This window comes from Platichthys flesus, chromosome 4 (genome assembly GCF_949316205.1).
Source record: "Platichthys flesus chromosome 4, fPlaFle2.1, whole genome shotgun sequence".
Lineage (NCBI taxonomy): Eukaryota > Metazoa > Chordata > Actinopteri > Pleuronectiformes > Pleuronectidae > Platichthys > Platichthys flesus.
The window spans coordinates 19,714,190-19,735,591 of record NC_084948.1 but is presented as its reverse complement, the minus strand read 5'-3'; the positions used below and the strand labels follow the sequence as shown (position 1 = coordinate 19,735,591).

Sequence of the window (21,402 nt, the reverse complement as noted above, 5' to 3'; positions counted from 1 at the left end):
TCAAATTACATTTGTCAGATGATAAAAACTCTGTTTCTCCCAAAACACCTGAAAGTTTATGCCAGTACAAGATACTTTGAGTCTAGTTTATCCGTGTAATTTATGTGTACTAAAATGCAAGACAATTCTTAATTGCTGTGGATTAACATTGGCATCCAAATGGAAAACAAAATGAAGGCTGTAAAAAAGAGAAACCCCAGGGAGAACTGCACATCAAGACTAGAAGTGGCATTTCCCATTGTGACAGAAAATGTGTTATATCAGCTGAACCATTCAGTGCTCTGACCTTCATGCCAGAGTCAAATTTGAGGTAGTTCATTAGAAATGCACGGTCGACTGTGTCACTGATTGCACTAAGATGTAAGAGTAATGATTTTGATCTCTCACCTGTCTGCGGCATAATGAGGATCGATTGCTAATTTAACCATAAAGAGTTTCTCCACCTTTTGAGGGAAAGGAGAGAGACAGAGATATGCTGATTTACTGAGTGATTAAATAATAATTAGTCATAGTAAGTCAGCTGTCAGTGGCAGAATCTAGAAGGCAACAAATATTCATCTGTGAAGAGGAAGTGAGAACAGATGTAAGCTAAATGTATATTTGCTATTTGAAACATTGTTGTCATAATATTATCATACGATTATGTTGAAGATCAACAGGATGTCACTATTTTACATATTTTACATACATATACATAATTTTTTCTATAGGCAAGTACCTGAAAGAGTTGTTGTATTAAAAAATGTTAAACAAATTCAAACCTGTTTAAATCCCAATTTATTAGTGACCTTTCACAATAGGAACAGTGTTAGTCCACTTCACAATAAAAGCTCCTTTAAATTAAAGTGTGTAACTGCATGACACACACTAATTATATGTAACACTTTCTCACATATGATCCTATAATTTGCACACATATGTGTCTATGCACAGGGTGTGCATTTGGTCTGAGTGTACAATGTCTAACACCTCAGACACCACATACACACACATACACACACACACACACACAGGCATTCCTGGGGCTGCATGCCCCCAACCCCCCAACTGTTAGGGTCGCCCAAAGGACACATGAAGGAAAGCTGAGTCGTTTTATGACCAGAGGGCAACATGAGGGGGGGAACAAATTTGTATCGAGAGCAAAAACAAAAGTTCCAGCATGGGGAGTTTCTAGACATGGTCCTATGGTGAAAGGTTTTGAAGGCATATGTTTGAATTATGCTTATTCCACAGAAAGTATTATTCCTTGTTTGTAAGTACATCCCACGTGCTCTGTGTTACCTAAGGGGGCTCTGTGTTACCTAAGGGGGAAACATCAGCGGGCTGCAGTGTTCAAAGTGCAAAACACTTTCCCGGGAACATGCTGAGGTGTTGTAATGTTAGCTGTGATGTTAGTTAGCTAAACCGCTAATGACAGGGAGGGTGAGAGAGAAAGTGGGTGGTGTGACTTTTCATTTATCTACCAAAGTGCTACCAGCAAGTGAGAGCAACGGGGGGGGGGGGGGAGCCAGGCAGCAAATAAGCAGCTGCGACAGGTTTTAAGCTGAAAACGATACTTGAATGAGCCTCAGAGATGCGTAAATGTTTTAAAGCACAATCACCACAAGTTAAATTGAATTTACGCACCAAATTAACATCTGGAAAAAACTGAAGGAGCGCAGTGTTGTATTGATTTTTTTTTAAGGCCCACCTATCATGACTCCTGCATTGCCACACGTTCTGCTGACATTTTGTGGAATGTGGAGCAAATCCCATAAAAGCTGTCGGTCAGCTCCACCAATCGGGGGGGGGGGGGTATTCACATTAGAATTGTTTATTGAAATAATGCACCATAAACCACTAATAGTTCAAAGTTTATATTGCGGTAACGCCTTCTAAAAGTTAATAAATAAATAAAACTTCCCAGCTTTACGTCTGTGTATATTTGCACAAGTGTGTGTCGGCTCTCCCCCATTCCTCAAGGCATTTTTGACACTTGGCTTCAAAGTTGGACGATTCTGTTGCTCCTACTTGGCGCCCCTGTTCTATACGTCCTGCATGTTGTAACTATCTTCATCTCTTTTACCTCCGAACCTCCTAAAGATTTATTTCTTCAGCTCATTCCCTGTTCATTGCCGACTGTTTCGCATCTCCAGTTTCAATCATCCCGAGCCGGGAAACGTGTTTGCTGGTTCATTGCAGCATGGGGTATATTTACCGGTAGGAAGCTCGGGAACAGCCATAAAGATGTTTCACATTAATTTGTTTGCTTTGTGCCTTTGACCAACTTCACACATTAGCCCTTATTCCCCCCAATGCTTATAGGTCAAATCAGCTGGGAAAGAGTTTGGTGAACGCTGCATTTCAACTTTTTTCACATCTCTACGGAAATTACAAAATTAAATTAAACCCCTGTATTCTGAATAGTCTCCCTCAGGTAACTAATGATGTATACTGAGTGAATCATAATATATGAATGTCTCAGTAGATGAACCTTTTTTTAAAGAACAGCACAGTGTGCATTTCAACAAAATCTCTTTATGTTGAAGTCTCTGGGAAATAATCAAGTCAGGTCAGCATCACCAAGATATTTAGTATGCTCACATGGTTTCACAGCGGACAATTTAAGTCCACCATTAAAGGATGTGTCTCATTTTGAGGCTGCCTGCCTTTAACATCAGATATAAGATGATGAATACGAACACAACCACACACACAGACCTTGCAGGTCCACAGACTAAAAGGTGTTATTTAAAGATTTATTTTGAAAGAAAAACAAAAATGCTCCTCAAGATGATTATCAGTCATTATTATAAAGTATCTAAATACAGGCAACTGAGGTATATCTGTCTTTCTACAGGTGGGTGAGAGAGAGAGGGAGAGAGAGGCAGAAAGAAAGAAAGTTTGAGGGGTGAACAATGAGAGAGCGGCACAGAGCTTGCAATAACAAAGATGAGAAAAAAACATGGGGGGAAATAACAATGTATAAAGGCTGAACGTGGAGACTGTGGGTGTATGATCTGAAGAAGTGGTCCACATGAGCAGGGCACATCATTCATTGCACTTATCTCTATATAAAAAGGCAATAGGCAAAAATGTCCACACCTTGTATCACAGCCTCAGATGCGTTTCAGCGTAGAAAATAAAGCCATATTGGACTCCATTGACTACATATAACCTTCTGCATTCAGAAAAATGCATGGAGTTTTCAAAAGTTCCATAATTTCCAGCAAATGTTCTGGAAAGTTTGAAATAGATGCAATAAGAACATCCCTTCAAAGAACCTTAATCATATTGTCCTGTGTCGATTAACTTTTTTCCATCAGTGCGTCGAAGAATCACAGAACACAACGATGGTGAGTGTGCACCTCATGTGATTCAAACCAGGATCAAACTCAGAGATCACGACCCATTTCTGAAAGGAGAAGTTCCCTAATGCCCGCTGCACAGATGATAACCTGTGGGGTTTGGATTCCAGTTCAGCTGATTCCAAATTGGGGAGACTCGTGTTGTTTGAAAGGACTGGGCGAGTTAGCAGAAACCTGCAATAACCAGTGAGAGTGAGTTGACTGGGAAGGGTCACCAACTGGAGGTGGCGTAGAACCGAAACACACAACACAAACTTGCCAGCAGTCCGCCTCCAACTTTGTTTTTGTCCTGAGGTCATGTTCGATCACGCAAGATTCTGTGGGTTCTTAAGTCTCTGAAAAAAACACTTGGAATTTGCCAAGTGTGTGCGTGTGGTCCCTCAATTAAAGGATTTCAAAAAACGTTGCATCTGTGTGCAGCAGACATTACTTGAAGAAGATTTTTTTTGAAAAGCCACAGCCAGAAGTCGGTTACATTCGCTAAGCATGACGACTGAAAGAATGGTTAACAGATAGCCTGGGTCTGTCCAAATGTTAAAAAGGAAAACAATATTTAAAACTCACTAATTAGCACATTATGATTTGTTTCTTTAATCCAGACATAGATTTAAGTGAAGAGGTTCAAAATCCTGCAGCTTTGTCATCATCATTGGGTTGCCAGGGGACCAGAGGAGATTCCATGGATGTGTTTTCACACTTTGATTTGTACTGATTAAAGAAACAGGATTTGAGGTGTTACTTAACAAGCCGTAGAGGCATAACACAGCCAGGTTGGATGTGTTCAGTCTTCATGCAAAGTTAAGGTAACCGGCTGGTGGCCGTAGCATACGGACAACATGATACAGGTCTTCTCTTAGAAAGTGTATTTCTGGTGGCCGTAGCATACGGACAACATGATACAGGTCTTCTCTTAGAAAGTGTATTTGTGAAAAACACAAACCGTTATTTTAATGATACATCGTCTGTTGTTTTCCTGCAGATACAAAGAGACTCTCACACAGACCATGTAAGGCAAAGCAATTTGCTTAACAAACAATAGGCAGCAATCATTATGACTTGCAAATACTGGAAAATACATAGATACATACATTCATACAGAAACACAAAGGAGGCTCACTGAACATATAGAAAGGGTCTGAAGTCTGTCGATTGTCAGCTCAATGATTCGTAATCAGCAAAAAATGCATTTTGGTGTATTTGACGTACTGCGAATGAACAGGAGTCATTATCATTAAATGTATATTCATATATATCATTATAATATTGTGTAATACGTGATCACGCGTAACTACTATCTATTAATTCATCAAAATCAATTCAGATTTTCTGAAATAATTTCCCTTATCAGGTTCGATGTATTAACAACGAGTACAATACGAGTGCATTGTGTGTCAGTGTGTGTAGATGGAGGCTGAAACCGGCTGAGGCTTTTTGAAAGGCAAACAGCTCAGGCCCACATACAGTACAGTGGTTCAGCCCTGTTACATGTGTATGAGTGTGAGTGGGTGTGCAGCGTATTCATATGCCAGTGGGATTGAGCACACTGCCCCTCTCCTGCCAACCACTTGCACAGTATTTTGACTGAAACACACACTCTCTCACACGCTCACACACACATACAAACACACCCATATCAACATGGTCAGACCTCAAAAATGATTAGTAGTAACACCAGATGAAAATGGAGAAAGAAAAGTAAAAACACAAGGAGTGAGTGTATCCAGTGAGAAGCAGAGTAATTAGGCTGATTGAATGAACTACAGTATCGGAGTCGGAGAGACGGTTGTCCGTGAGGGTTCAGTCCGCTGCTCTCCTTGGAGGAAGTGCATTCTGCAGTGTCAGTCCACCAGCCCTGGTCCATCCAGTAAAGAGAGCAGGGGAGCTGCCACTTCCCTCTAGCCCCACACACAAGTGCTCCAGCAGTCAGAGGGGACAGGTACTGTCGGGTGGATGGGGAAGACCCCATTTGAGAACAGTGCCCATCCCAGAGGTCTGTGGATCACCACACACGGCAGATGTTGTCAGGGACCATTTGGCTGCTCTTGTTGCAGCTGAATGCTTTGGAAAATTCCGGGAAGTTCTGAAGAGAGCCCAGTACCCTGTGACACATGAGAGGATGACATCCAACAAAATGTTAATACCACTGTAATGGAATTCCTGCCCTTTGCCCCGAGCATAATACTGTTGATTTTGATTAACCTGAATTTCCCTGGACTGTGTACATCGACTTTGATGGAATTAACAGCCTGTTCTGGTCTGTGTGTCCCACACCACACCTGAAAAAAACAGTGATTAAGATCCATCTTTACATTCATTTATCCATCATTCCATCCATCAATTCATCCACCCATTGTAACACAGAGTATTTCACACATAAAAAACCGTATCCATTCATTCATATCCATAAAATATCCATGCACCTGGTCTTTTATTCCATCCAGCCATCATCCATCTAATCTCAAAATATTCCATCCATGCTTTTTACAATCCATGATCTGAGAATCCAATCCATCTGTTACCTGAGCAAAGTTTAAGAAGAAGAGTTGATCGTGGGAAAGGTCAATGCCGGGTAGTGTTGGCTCCTCTCCGTGTACATTCACAAAGTTCTTGTAGGCCTATTGTTTGAACAGATTCAATTATTCAATATAACCTTTAATTTTTTTATGAAAAATGAAAAATAAACATAATTTCAAATCGCTTCTGTACTTTACAAACTCCTAAAACTATTTCTGACTATTCAGCTGTAAATTTGTATCAAAATAAAGCAATAAACCCGGCATTTTAGATAAAAAGTTCAGAGAGATGCTTCATAGTACATGACGTGTTAAATATTTAATGTGCTACATTATTCAAATGTATAAGTATCAAACTTAAATAAAAATTTTAAGCACAGACGGATGTTATTGATTGACAACATAATACAATTATTGTAGCTTGACAATTATAAGAGGGCTGTAGGCTACACAAATTATAATATGATAATGTTAATGCATTAATATGAGATTTTAATTCCCGATGAGCATAATGTGTGTTGTAGCTATTAATATCGTTACAGAAGAGGAACATGTGTAAAAAGCAACAAGCAGCGATACACAAGTTTTTCTTCCTTTGTGCTCAGCAGAGGGAAGCAGCTCAATCGATATATGAATAAAATCCAAGAGCAGAAATGCGGAGGCTTGTCGCCAAAGCATAAACATCTTATTTTGTGAAATTTGGACCACTTACTTTAGTACACACGGTGTGAGATTGACCTTTGACAGATTTGAAATAAAACAACAACAGCCCAGGTTCTGAACCTGCCCCTGAACAGTTTGTAATCTAAATTGCCTTTTTTTTCAGTATTGGTTGTTATTCCATTTATGAAAATGACACATTTCTGCGGGGTACTGCCTTTAAACCTCTTGTAGAATACGGGTTTGGATTTTTATGCAGTTTGGAGAATGTTGAGCTGTACCTGCGTCGTGTCTCCATAATATCCATCTGTGTTGTTTTGGAAATAGTCCGTTCAACCATGAATTATTCGCCATTGAATGAAATTTGCCGCTGCAGCTTCTGTAAACTATATTTTCAGCTCTTAAATGTGCATCTAAATGCTAATTCACGCCAACCTTGTGTTTAGGGTAGGACAAATAATTACACGTCACAATTCCTCTCCAGCACAAAACCTCTTTTATACGGAAGTGCTGACCGTTTGTAAGAAATTCAAATCACTGATTGCCGGCAAAAGAACCACAGAGTTGACTATATAAATGCATTGCACAGAAACACTATGCTTGTTTTGCAACGAACATGTTTGTCATCTTGCATCACATAAAAATCTGTGAATATCCAACTGCTGCTCACCTCTCGTCAAAACTGATTTAATTAGTGGCAACACCATTTTCTCCATTGTTGTGTATACAGCAGCTAATGAGCCGGTCTGTGACGTGACGAAATGACTTGTCCATTCATGTTAGCAAACTGATGATAATAACAAACCCCGACCAAGCCCCCCCACTACCACATATGTAAACCAGCGCTCTTAAACCAAGTTTTCCTCCTTTGATTTCAAGCTCATTACCTGATACGCCTGACGTATCCCTCCATTGTCAGCAATGTTCTCCCCGAGGGTGTTGTTACCATTTAACTAGAGAGGCAACAGAAGGAGAGAGATGACAAAGATTGGCAAGTAGAAAGGACAAACTGTTATTTTTTCTTCTTCTATGTATTCCAGCAAATCACAAATAATGCTCTTTGGAATCAAGAAATCCTCTCCCCGTTGAATAAAAGAAGCATTGTTCAAAGCAAGAGGACAGAGGAGAAGAGGCAAAGACAGGGAGAGGGATTGATATGACACTGGAAGCCGAGATGAGATTAGGCTGCAGAACTGGGGGAAACAGAAGATTTTGCCAGTTGGATACGCTGGCAAAGGTAAAAAGACATCAAATAGGACAAAGGCAAGGTTCAGGATAATATTTGAAAAAATATTGTCCAGAAAACACAACATTTGATACGAAAGAAGAAGACAGATTTTGCCTGTCTACCAAGACGTACATTAAGTCCGTTGGCCAGGTCCCAAGAGAAGTTGCCGTACTGATCGACAATGCACTTTGACAGCTCCAGGAACCTCTGAGTGGAGTCTGGTGTCCACCAGTCCTTCAGGTCACCGTCCTTATCATAGTTACGGCCTAAAAAAAAGAGGCCAGATGCACGGAGAGTCAGCTGCTTGGATTTGATCAACAAAAAAAACTATTGTGATGCATTTCAAATGCCTCAAAAAGCTGCTCAAAAGCTGCATGCGACTTAAAAATTACATGTTTCCATTCCATTCATTAATTTCCATTGTGTGTTTCTGGGCGGCGTGCAGTTGTGGATATCAGTACAAAAGAACACTGAAATCTTAAAAATTGAACATAATAACTTCAAAAGGAATGCAGTGAAAAACAATCTGAGGCGGAACACAGAAAAGGCACGTCAAAACTTTTTTTTCCCCTCTTTCTTTTTTCCTGAAATGGAACCAGTTACAGAAAGATATACTGTCCAGAGTAATCAGGCAAAACTGCCTCCGGGCGGAAGCGAGAGCAACAATGTGGAAAATCATACCATTGTCATCAAAGCCATGTGTGATCTCATGACCGATTACCATGCCGATGCCGCCGTAGTTGAGAGACTTGGCCTGGCCTTTGCTGAAGAAAGGCGGCTGGAGGATACCTGCAGGGAACACTGACACCGGGGAAAAGAACAAAACACTTTAAGTTGTTTGTCTTTTAAAATAACTGCACGTATGAATGTTTGCAAACCTTTGTGCACGTGTGATTGTACCGATTTGGTTTTTGCTGGATGAGTAGAAGGCGTTGACGACAGCAGCCCCGGTGACCCACCTGAAGAACAGTTCAGAGGTGTGAAGTGCGGCATGAAAATTTGATGACGTGTTTAAAAATTAACATGTGGTTAATAATAACCAGGCTAATATTAGCATTCCTGCTGTGTCTCTGGAAGGATGAACTGTACATGCGAGTCCCACCCTCCTGTGTGGGAGGGTGTGAATGCACTATGCTACATGCAAGCTTGTGTTTCACACCACAAATACCATTAGTGGATAAGTGATTTATTATAACCGATTAAATACTCCACAACGTAGCTTTTAATTACTGTACATCCGAAAAAAAAAAAAGCCCTCTTTGTCCAGCATCAGTGTAATTACAAAAAAAAAAAACTGCCCCCCCACCCCCGGGGGATCTTACTCCTCTTTGTTGACTTTGACTCGGAGTTTCCGCAGGCGCTTCTTCTGCACATACTCCAGGTTCTGCAGGATGTTTTCAAAGTACTCCTCTGCGTTGTAGCTCAGCTAACACCAACACAGAGCCAGAGAAGCAGGAGGATTAGCTGCGATGAGAGCTATCAACACCCGGTCATATATTCAGCAGCAAAGCCTCATGAGAGCCAAGAATGCACCGAGATGTTTTCACGGAACAGAACCGATATGTGGCTACAATGAATGCACATTGTGTTCTATTACATTAATTTGGCAGAAAAAAAAACATAATTGCATTTTTTTAAGACACTCACATCTTTGTACTCATTGTTCAGGTATTTGTCATCCATGATGTTGTCGGAGTAGCCGATCCGCTCCCGAATGGCTCGGGCCTACAGACAGAGGGAGAGAAGATTTGATAAACAAACCCCTCAATCCCCACAATTCCTACAGAGCCCAACGTGAAGCATCACAATAACATCGGAGAGATAATTATAACGAATACCTTCTCCTCCGCTGCTTTCTTAGTCTCTGCATCCATCCAGGTCAGGTCATCGAGGTTACTGATGAACACTTCCCGAATGTCTTTGATCATCTCTTCCATCTGATTCCCCCCCACACACAGACACACACGCAAAGAGAGAGAGAGAGAGAGAGAACGATCAGAAACATGTCACTAATGTGTAACAACAAAAAGAGAAACAAGAACACAAAGCCTCAAACTGTCAGTCAATACAAATTGTCCATTGTGTGGGATTTTTTTTTTTTAATCTTCTTTTTTCATAAGGTCTGTGGAGAGGATCCAGTGAAAAACACAATAAAACAGTCTTGCAACATACTGTGCAACAAAGTCATGAAAATACAATTCCCTGAATTAGGCCTCGTGTTTACACAGTCACACATTAACGCATGATGGACTCTGTGTTCCACTCCCTCTGTCTGGAGGGCTATGACCTTGGGTGTTAAAGTGATTGATTCATGTCACTGTAATGCTATCAAGACTATGTATTCACATAAAAGGAAAAGGGTAATGACAAGTAGAAATACTTCATTATTAAAAAAAAATATATAGTATTATAGTTTAAGCCTTATTAACAAAAGTCTCCTCTTCTTGCATTAGAATTCTCCTTACTAGATGTCTGCTATACCGTCTGAAATTTTGTAAATGTGTAATTAATAATGCTACTGATGTACATATTTTAAATATTTTCATTTACTCATAGAAGAAATAACCCTGTGCCATATACATCTAGATGCCGGAATATCTTCTTGAGCATAATGTTAAACAAACAAGTTTTTATATTCTTACTAAATAAATAAATGTTTAAAACTGAACAAACATGTCAACAATTTGTCTTTTCTTTACAGATTCGCTCAGCAAGGTGCTCCACATCAAAAGGGTGTTTTTGGGGGGGGTTGGGAACCTGCGGTGTAAAGTTAATGTTTCTGTAATGTATTGCTCTCTAGTTTAAAAGAATGTGCCTGCGCACAGTGGGACAGACTGACTGACGCCACCAGGGTGTCATAATGCTGTGCAAACCATGTCTAGTACCATGTTCTCTGCACTATTTTATGTCCATCAACATAATCATATTTCGCATAATTCCAGAATAAAGTCTGTGAAGCTATAAAAGAATGAAAGCAGAGGAGGAGAGGGGGAAATTAAAACAATTGCAGTGACAGTGGAGGTCAACCAACCAGATTCCTCAAAGCAGCTCACTGAGACCACAGTGAGCTGAGGGAGGCATTCCAGTGTCTTATCACATCAGCAGACCCCTCGATAACACACTGCACAACCACTCGGACAACATGCTGTGGTTCGCCACAAACCATAAACGAGGAACATAATGATGAGGCTCTTCCTGAAAACCTTTTAGCATCCAGCTTGTGTGTGTGTGTGTGTGTGTGTGGCAGCTGGTCTGTTTATGGAATCCCATAATACAATGGTTGAATGCAGGGGTCACTAAATACGCATGCATCATAATAGTATTATGATGGGCATTGATCCACTGCTATTCAATTTGATTTAATTTGCTCAGTCTCCAAACACTAAACAAAGTGATGTTCATTCAATCAGTGACTGGATAATATTCCTCATTTTAAAATAGTACATCAGAAGGACCCTTTCCTCTGCACTCTATGTAACGATGAATTAGTAACCTGTTTATAATCATTAAATGTGCTTGAAAATCTTCTGTAACTACGCCTGAACTGCAGGGGACTACACATGTATCAGCTTGAAACCTTAATTTGGTAAATTGCTGTCTCAGTTATGTTTGTACTCTTCCCTTTAAATAAATACATAGATAACAGGTTGATCCAAAAAGAGACACCATACTTTAAAAACTGATCAAACCAGTTCTAATATTTTTTTCTATCGCCCAATTTTGCCCCTGAAGTTTCGAGTGGAAAGAAGTTTAACATAGCTTGAAATGGAAAAGGTTTTCTACACCATGTTTTTAGTTTGAATGTCTGCTGATGTCTTCCGAAGAGCTGCATTCAGGGGCCGTCGGAAATGTTAATGTCAGCGAGCTCAGCCACTTCTGCTGGACTTTTAGGCTTAAAACTTGGCTTAAATTACCTTTTTTTCGAGTCAAATATGAATGTGGGGGCTTCCGGACACTTGGTATGGAGGCATGTTATGTTTTGACTGTTTCATCACGTCTGAAGAGAGGTCACTAATCAGGTAGGGGTGAGTAGAAAATCTGTGAATTTTCATTTCTGGGTGAACTATCCCTTTAATGTCAGTAGTTCCATTTCATTTGGGGAGAGGAGTGTTCATATATATTCTTGCAGGATTAAAAGAGTTGTGTGTTATTTTTCACGAACTCAAATACTCACACCAACACATTTGCACCGGGTGCAAAGTGAGATCCACACGTAGGACTGGGCAAAGGTGCAGGAAATGACAGAGATTTACAGTGTGTGAAACGCTTGTCAGTTATGACTGATGTACACATTCTCACACACACAATCTGACTCGTGTGCACGTGGCCATGTGCCAAAGCACGCACACACACACACACACACACACACACACACACACACTCACACACACACACAAAAGACACACACGCACACAAGCACAGCAATGAGTGTGGGTGGTGTGGGCATGACAACTAGGATACCTTGTTCAGCTGCTTTCAATGGGTGCAAGCAAAAATAAATACATTACTGTGGTGGAGACACAAAACACAAGGGTGATAAAAACATAGGTGAGTAAGAGACATAAATAAAACCCAGTGGGATGTGCCTGAAACACATGAACTGAATGTCTGAATAACTAAATTCATAAACACTGTTACACTGATTTTGTGAAAACTCCTTCCCTGCAGATTCATTCTCGGTACTAGGTCCATTTTCAATAAAACAACATGTATAGTATAAAAAGATTCATGTTTTATGTTTTTTACAGAATGTATTCTCCCTAATGAAGGAAGTACCCTTGATGATATTGTTAACCGCTTTCAACACAGCATTAAATTTGATATTTTAAAGAATAATCCGACGTTCACTGACCAGTTCTTTGCTCTTTTCGGAGAAAGCCTCTTGCACATAAAGGCGTCCGACAGCGTTGTCCATGTTGTTGTTGACGTAGAGTGCACACTGTCGCCACACGGCTGCCTCTGACGTCGTGCCAGACAGAGCCTGCAGGGAAAGTAACGAGGCACAGATCAATTAGAGATGCAGGATGGACTGCTCAGCACATTGTTTAAAGAGGCTCGTGGCAATTCATAATAAATGCCCCTTCATTATGTATTACCATTACATTCAGGAATATACAGTGAGAAACAGGGCAGAAGGGAAATTATTAGATTAGAGAGCTTATAAATATGGAGAAGAATATCCCAACTGTTGGATGGATTGCCATCGACTTAATTGCTGACATCCATAGTCCCCAGAGGGTGAATCCTACCCATTTTAGAGATACCTTGATACCTCCAACCTGATGAAGTTGACATTGTTATCTCCACCAGGGAGGTTATTGATTATCTGTCAGCAACGAATATAACATGGTGAGATTGGGGATTAGCCGAGGCAGAGTTAGTTGGCTAGTTAGCAAATGTTGCCAACTTTTGCATTGAGCTCAGACAGAGCCACTTGCATGGCTATATAGACTTTGTAAATGTCTCACTCTATACCTTGGTCACAACTTTTCCACACCTTAAATCCATCCATCAATCTATACTGCTTATCCTCTGAAGGTCGAGAGGGGAGCTGGAACCAATCCCAGCTGACATTGGGCGAGAGGCCGGGTACAGCCTGGACAGATCGCCAGCATACTGAGATAATCATTAACATGCATATTCACGCCAAAAATCAATTTAGAGACTCCAGTTTCAAACTAAATGCTTTCAAACTGTGGGAGGACATAGAACCCAGAGAAAACCCATGTAGATACGGGGAGATCATGCAAATTCCATACAAGAAGAAACCTTGCGAACTTACTCAAATCTTCTGGCCGTTACTCTAAATTTTGATGTGAAAATTCCTGCGAGCGTCCATGTTTTCCCAGCAACCCCTGCCACGTCCTTATGACCAAAGCCTCGACAGAACGACTGAAACCAATTCGGTACTGGGTTGTGTTTCAATTTAAGTGGGTTGTCAAAATTAATACATGCATCCTATTGCTGTACCTTGCGGAAGGCTTTCCTTGTGTCCCTGTAACTTCTGCTCAGGCCCACCACCATGTTCATAGCGAAGCGCCACACCATGTAGTTCTGAAGGTCCCTGTGAGGAGAGGAAAGAAAGTCTCTTTGTCACATGGTATGATAGCAACTGCTGTTTACATTGCATTCTTTAAGTTCCCCCCACTAACATCCTCACATACCACACAACCAAGAACTCGTACAAATACACACACACCTCTTGTTGTATCTGGCCAAGACAAGGTTGAGTCTTCTGTAATAGTTTGGTGAGTAGTTTATGATCTTCTCGGTATCAGAAACGCTGATGTTGACCGTGTCCATTAGCTTAGCCGTGAAGTAACTCCAGTCAAATACCTTCAGGATGAGTCCAAAAGTACAAAGGACGAGACGGGAAAAAAATATTATGAAGAGGAAAACAGGGGAAAAGAAATAAGAACTTTGGACAGAGAAAGAGTTTATCTTAACCTGTGAATCAACCTCAAGGGTGAAGTTGGCATTGAGATCGCCCAGGTTCATCTTGTTGTACAGCAACACTGGGTTGTTCCGGTCCTCTGGAGAATCAGTCGACTTCGAGAGGGCAAGACAGAGAGGTTGAAAATCAAAGAATGTTGTCACCACACACCACCCTCCCCGTTTCTTGACACATGTGTGCACATGCATTGCAGGTCAAGCAGCAGAAAACATATTTAGGGTCTCAAGAGGTTTTAGGTCTTTAAATGTCAGAGCTCCAACGCTATAGCTGCCTTGTAAAAGCCAGCAGCGGAGAGGCGAAGAAGTGGAGCATGGCAGTCAGCAGAACAGAGCGGCCCAGGATGACAAATGCAGGCCGTGGTAGCCTGTTGATATCTGAGAAAAGTTGTTGTGTAAGGAACAGGCTAGTTAACAGCTTGTTTTACACAGCGGCTGCTCCAGAGTGCCGCCCCATACACGCAGAGAACACTCTGCTTTGAGCTACAAAGTAGGAGCGGAAGGTCATACTGTCACATGTGGTTTGCTCACAAATTCCTGCTGTTGTGTGAAGCTGAGATAGAAAATAAGGTATGCAGTGCTGCGGGAAAACGAGGTCACCTTCCATCAGTTTCTCAGAGAACAAAGATCGCGATTTGTAAGACGCGGGGAAGCTGGTTAGTCAAAGGTTGAACGCAAAACTGCACACTCACGTTTGCGATGTCTCTCTCCAGGTCTATGATCCGCGTCACCTCCTCTCTGATGCTGGTTTCGTTGATGGCGAGATGCCGGTCGGTGCGGATCAGCTTCACCAGGTCAATCATGAACTGCTCATAGGCCCGACATGGCTGCCAAACACAAACTCTTTCATTACCCTCCAATCATGCCTTTATTTCAACAGGAAGGAATTTGAATTTGGTTTGAATATAGCCACTGACCAAAAAAACGTAGGTGACGGCTTACACTTGTGCACAGATACACACACATACACTCAGCCCGCCGCGAGCCGAGTGCAGTCAAGTGCTGCTTTCTGCATATCAACCGTGGTGAACTTTCAAATAAAATCAGGGCAGGGGATGTCTGCTCCAATCACACACATCTGGTCTGGATTCAGACCCAATCAAACCTCTTCTGTTTCGTCTCACAGATTTTTGATCATCACTTACGGCCTCGTTTCATTCAGCATGTACAGGCATGCTCACAAATGCGAGTAGGCACATGAATAAACAGACAATTAATTTGAGCACTAAACAAATGCCCTCATCATTTCATGGTCATCTGGTTTCCCCCAAACTAACTCAAGGGGACATGGAACCCAGACTCAGTGGCACTGGTCCAAATGAGCACATGGATCTATTTACATTATTGTAAATTAGAAGTGGGCGTTTGTGCATGTGTGTATATATTAACTTACCTCCGCATAGGGTCCCGTACAGGTGTAGTAATCTCTGGACAAGAGCCCAAGACTTGTCTGCTGGTCGAACTAGGAAAGCAGAGGACAAGATCCGTTTATTTACATAAGCTGAAGGAGCTGCGTGGATACGATAGAAGAGTGAGATACAGAGAAACAAAGAGATGAGGGATTTCTAGCTACATTTGCACACCTACATGAATGATGTGGGAACTGGAGTCCCTGTCATCGGTGCCGACGAAAAAGTTAACCAAGAGTTGAGTTCCGTATTTCTCGTTCAGCTTGGCGATGACGTCTTCCATCCGCCATGTTTTACCTGAAGAACCGAGGGGGAAGGAAGGAGTGAGAAAGCAAGAAACAGCTGTGGGTGGCATATGCTTCGTGGGAAAGTGGGAAACAATACCCTACCGTGGTTGGTTTCCCAGTTGTCCACAGCCATGGGCCACTCAAACACATCAGGCAGCATGTCGAGCAATGGGCTGCCTCCTCTGAGCTCAATCAAACCTTAAAGATTAAAACACACGCGTAAACTTCAGCTTTTCATAATGGATACATTTGTATTATACCAGTCAGATTACAAAAAAGTGTAAACAAATAAATGTTATATTACATATATCACTCAGTGTAATGCATCTACACAGATTTGACCACATTAGCGATGGAGCTTACTTTGCATCCCATAATCCTGTAAATCGAATTAATAAAGCCATTACGATTTTACATTTACTCATTTTGCTCTTGACACTTTTCACCCTAATGGTTTATAATACATTTAGTTTGACAATAAAATATAGCATATAATAAAACGTTTTGTGTTAAAAAACAAAATGTTCCCGTTCGGACGACCAGAAGTTAACGGTAACTGTCTTTATATCTCATGGCTGCTGACTCACTCTCATTAGTGCAGGACTTGTAAAGAGTCTTTGCCTTGACGAGAGCGACGGCTTCCCCTTCCACTGTTTTTTCAAGGACACCTACAAAGAGACAATAGAAACAAGGCGGGCGTGAGGGAGAGAACCAGACAGAGACATAATGATAAAGGTGTATGGGGGGGGGGGGGGGGGGGGGGGGGGGGTATGAGTATGCATGTGTTAATTCGGACCGAGGGATGGACTAAGAGAGAAGGGGTGTTAATATCCTCAGGTACAATGCGGAATGTTCTGTATTCCAAATGGGATCCAGCTGTCGTCCAGATGCGTTTAATCGTTTTAATTAAAGGGTGTCGTCTAACGCTCTGTCACACAGCACCAGGAAAAATAAAGTGTTTGAACCCAAGCAATTCATAGAGACCGGGGACAAAACAGACAACAGCGAAAATTAGTCAAAGGGGAGGAAAGAAAACACGATATATGAATATATCTCAAGGGAATGAGTCAGAAACTGTGAAACAAAACAAAACACAAACAAATTGTATGAAGCTGATGGGAAACAAATGTCAGTTCATCTTAATTGCATGTTTTCATTAGAAGTTGCCTGAAAAATGAATACAATGACAAAAAGGACAATATTTAGACGGAATGAAATGCTTATTATAGGTTTTCAGAAAACAACTTAAGACTTAATTTTGATCTTGTGTTTTCACTACTCTGCGACAGGTTCACGTTCAACTTTGAGAACATCACGCTCCAACATGTGGATTGATTAGAGCTAGCACAGCGAACCACTAAAACAATCACTGGCACAGTGCATGGGCCAAAATTAGCTCCGAATGACTGATTAAAAAATGTGATTAAACAAACAACTTATAGCAGCGCTGCAATTAATCATTCCATCGGGTGATTGAGATTATTTGGGTCGTTTGTTGTAGAGGTCAGAGCTGTCATATAAACACAAATTAGTGTATATGCAGTTTTCGTTTTAAACAATTACTTCTGTAATTTTTGCTGCTGAGCAGTAGCCAGGGCTGAAGCTACTGACCTCAGAGCAGGGAAGGCATAGGTGGAAGTATCTCAAGGAGCAGCGGAGCTTGAGGTGCGGCAATTAGAGACCATTTGAAAACAAGAGGGAACGCCATCGTTCGTTTTACTGCCTACATTTATAGCCTCTTCAACACCTGTTGTGTTCATATGGATGCCATTTAACGCGGCCTCAGGCTAGATGGTGGTTGTAGGTGGACAGCTAATCAAAATGAGTTATATGTGTAGGGGTGTAAACTTGCTGCAACTGAGGGGGAAGCGAGTGGGACCAACAACACACTTTCACTGCCCTGCTTCGAGGCACCAAGTTGTATATTATAGATTTAAAGTTTGACCATCCCTTCAGGATCAGCTGCTGGGTTTCAGCTTGACCACACGTGAGGGAGGGTTTATGTAAATGTTCAAATCGTCATGGCTGCTTTTTTAAAACTTAGGTTTCGAACTTAGGTATCTTAAGCTTTACTTCAAACTGCAATATCAATTTGAGATCATTATTTTAGAATGTCTATGCATCTATGCTGGAGACAGCCTGAGCTGGAGAAATTATGTTTTCGGGTTCTCGGTCCGTCCCCCTCTCGAGAAGACGAACTCAGTGAAGGAGTTGATTCAAATTTGGCAGAAGCGTTCACTTTGACTCAAAGATCCATTTATCACTGAAATACCACTGGCACGTGCCAAGTAACAGCTATAATGTCTTAGTACACAACTTAATTCATGTCTACAACATCTTCTGTGAATATAGCGAATATAGATTTTGACCAATAAGTGTCGATTACGTTACATTATCAACTGGATAGTGAGAAATAATTAAAGGATACAAATGTGATGTGAGTTAACATAGATGTGACCTTTAAGAGTAATTGTGCTGGTCAAATATCACAATTAGAAGTGAACCACAGGTTCCCCATAGAAAACAGAGTAAAGAAAGCAAAGAAGGTTATAAAACCAAGAGAATTTCAATACATCTGGCACAAATATTCACTTAGGCTCAATTCCAGGTTTTATTATGATTAATAGAGAGCTAGTTACAACTTCCGGTTTTACTTATATTACTGACTGAAATGATCATGAAGCAACATTACACCGAGTTGACCTTTACTTAAGAGACGAAAACAAATAAAGAAATAACCGAAACCTTACGGACAAAACCTTGGCTGAAACATGCGCCGCCAAGAAATGTTTTGAGGAATGACCTGATGACGTCCAAGGGCCCTCAAACCCTCCGTCCAATTTTTGATGAGTCAAGGCCACTTGTCCAAATATTCCCGCGGGTAGTATTCCAAACTGAAACAGCTGCGTCTCCTCACTTGTGAGTGGTTAAGGATTGTCCTCTTCAGAGCGGCACGCGAGACCAATCAGCCGTTGTATCATGTTAGAGTTTATTTAATCTACCTTAGTTCCCAGTAAACACAGCATGGATGGAATTTGAGAAACTCATGACATCTAACCAAAATTCGGTTTACTGCTGGGCTGCTCAGACAGTGTTGATTCGACAGTGTACCTGTGTACCAACCACAGCCAATGTAAAGCAAACTAGAATGGAACAGAATAGAGTAAATACCTCTGTCAAGGCCCAACAGACCCAATAATATTCAAAACAAGCCTTATAGCTAAGGCTACTTTATTTTTCCCAGATTCTGGAAAAAAGCCTACACCCCATGAAACTGCATTTATAAATCGCATATATTCATATATATTTTTTAGATTTTTTTATCAAGAACCTGAAAGATCACTGAGAATATAGAAAATCACCTTCATTACATCTCATTTAGCTGACGCTTTTGTCCAAAGCGACTTACATTTTTAGTGCAATCAGCATTTATGAGGGGCCGTTTAGGGGTTCAGTATCTTGCCAAGGACACTTCGGCATGCAGATGGGGAAGAGTGGGGTTTGAACCGGCAACCTTCGTGTTGGAGAATACACGCCCTACCACCTAGGCCACACTGCTGCATCTTAATGTTAGAGACAGTGAAGAAAATTCTTGATCTGGCCCCTGATCTGGATCCGCACCATACTTTAATAGGTTCTACCTGGGGCCATGTGCTACCCCTCTACAAAAGTTAATGGTAATGGATGAGAACATGTTACGTGATCCTGCGAACAAACAAACACACAAACAAACAAACAAAACAAAAAAACTCAGAGGAAACTTCCTTAGCAGACCCTATATGCCATTGTTGACAGTTAAATAGGTCATTTGAATAACACATAATCTTTTCCCCATTGATCTTTTGCACTTTGCACTAATTAATTGCAGAGACCTCACAGGCCTGACTCTTGCTCACTCAAATCAAGTTGACTGCAGGTCAGTACCATGCTGGTGCACCAGCAGGAGGCACAGGACTATTTTTAAAGACATTTTTTCCAAAGGGCATCTACGCTGCAGGATTGGGGGCTCAAATCCGGACGGAGCCATTTCAGCAACTTAGTTTGCAGCTATGATGATTTACGGCACAAAGTTGTTTAAGTAGGGTAGAGATTTGGAAGGGCTCTAATGTGATCCCCAGGAATCCATGAGGCCTTGGCTCTGTGCCTCCACACTAACCGGCCCACGGAAAATAAAACAAAATTGTACAACAAAAGAGCACAAACATATATTTCATTTGGTGTAAGATGCCTTATAATTTATTTGAGGCTTTTTATACCCGGCTGTTATCGATTCGTAAGGAGGTTATATTTTCGTCTGTGTGTGCGTTAACAGGATTCTGTGAAATCTACTGGGTGGAAAACTATGAAACTTGGCGGACGGATGCATTATTGGTCACAGAAGAACCCAGTGAATTTGTGCAGACACAGATCCGAGGGTGATTCATTTTTTTCTTCTTTTCACTCTCTTAAACACTGCAAGTTGGAATGGTGGATTACCCCGAGGAAAAATGAATGGATCTTTCGATTTGGACTGTTGGGCCTTAGCGGCGGTATGAACTCTACTGAGTGCCAGTCTTGCTCTGATTTATCATTTCATCTGATTTTGGTTCAACATTGTTGAAAATCTAGGCAAGATTGTTTTTCCAAAAGCCAGTGGATCCATCATGTGTCTCAGTGTTTTTACAATAGCTGCATCATGAATAATGAATGATGTAAAACTCTTAAGAGAAGTAAGTGCCTGTAACAAACTTCCTGCACATGCAAAATGTATGAAAATGCTTGACCTCCTAATTGCTATTAGTATAGTTTATGGTAATTCAAAACTTAAAAGAAAAAATGGACTTGAACTTTATACATTTTACATGCTAAAAGCGTCTTTGCTTAATAATTGAGGTGCGGCCATATTCAATCACATATTAGTGCATTTGCATGTATATGGAACGTGTATGAATCCTTTAGTATATCTTTAAAATTGTGGTTGTCTCGCTCACAAGCCTGAGCTGTCATTGCACAAAATAATAGTGAAGTTGTGAAATAAGAAAAAGTAACTTGAGTATTTGTCTTTTATTAGTATATTAGGTATTTCTAAGGTACTTCTAGAGTTTCAGGATTTTTCTGATGCTTTATTTATCATCAGTATCAGATATCTTCACTTTTAACAATGTGCCCCTTCTTGCAAAGCCGCCACTTGTTGACTCCCGCCAAGTCAAGTCAAGCTGAAGCACGACAGTTGCGTTACAATCAGATGTCAGTTGAATGATGAGCTATAGATATCCCTACCAATTAAAAGGAACCTGTTCAGGGGGTTATCACATTTTTCATGACTTTTGATTTTGACAAGCTATAACACATGCGAACCGTGGCTTCAGAGCTGCCTGTCAGACAGTTATCTTATCGCTAATGAATCTTAGAATCGGGATCAACATTTAAACACCAGCACGTCTCAATGCAACTTCACGATCGATTCCAGGAAGCGGACGGATCTTCAATTACGCAGCGAACTGACAGGAAACTCTGCCAAGTCCACAC

At 41.1% G+C, this 21,402-nt stretch overlaps 1 protein-coding gene across 1 annotated transcript in view; it reads right to left on the bottom strand.

Annotated features, from left to right (window-relative positions):
- Window positions 1-2,717: 2,717 nt before the first annotated feature.
- Window positions 2,718-21,402, bottom strand: part of LOC133952416 (neprilysin-like) — a 31,062-nt gene continuing 12,377 nt past the window's right edge. The window contains exons 5-23 of the mRNA XM_062386844.1: window positions 16,482-16,562; window positions 15,997-16,092; window positions 15,786-15,904; window positions 15,592-15,660; window positions 14,891-15,025; window positions 14,196-14,297; window positions 13,948-14,084; window positions 13,719-13,812; window positions 12,601-12,729; window positions 9,587-9,685; window positions 9,396-9,473; window positions 9,071-9,174; window positions 8,649-8,707; window positions 8,430-8,549; window positions 7,881-8,014; window positions 7,408-7,473; window positions 5,867-5,962; window positions 5,547-5,623; window positions 2,718-5,446 (exon numbers count right to left, since the gene is read on the bottom strand). Of these exons, the coding sequence (XP_062242828.1) occupies window positions 5,347-5,446; window positions 5,547-5,623; window positions 5,867-5,962; window positions 7,408-7,473; window positions 7,881-8,014; window positions 8,430-8,549; window positions 8,649-8,707; window positions 9,071-9,174; window positions 9,396-9,473; window positions 9,587-9,685; window positions 12,601-12,729; window positions 13,719-13,812; window positions 13,948-14,084; window positions 14,196-14,297; window positions 14,891-15,025; window positions 15,592-15,660; window positions 15,786-15,904; window positions 15,997-16,092; window positions 16,482-16,562 (1,895 nt within the window). The 3' untranslated portion in view covers window positions 2,718-5,346. The remainder of the gene's footprint in view (window positions 5,447-5,546; window positions 5,624-5,866; window positions 5,963-7,407; window positions 7,474-7,880; window positions 8,015-8,429; window positions 8,550-8,648; window positions 8,708-9,070; window positions 9,175-9,395; window positions 9,474-9,586; window positions 9,686-12,600; window positions 12,730-13,718; window positions 13,813-13,947; window positions 14,085-14,195; window positions 14,298-14,890; window positions 15,026-15,591; window positions 15,661-15,785; window positions 15,905-15,996; window positions 16,093-16,481; window positions 16,563-21,402) is intronic.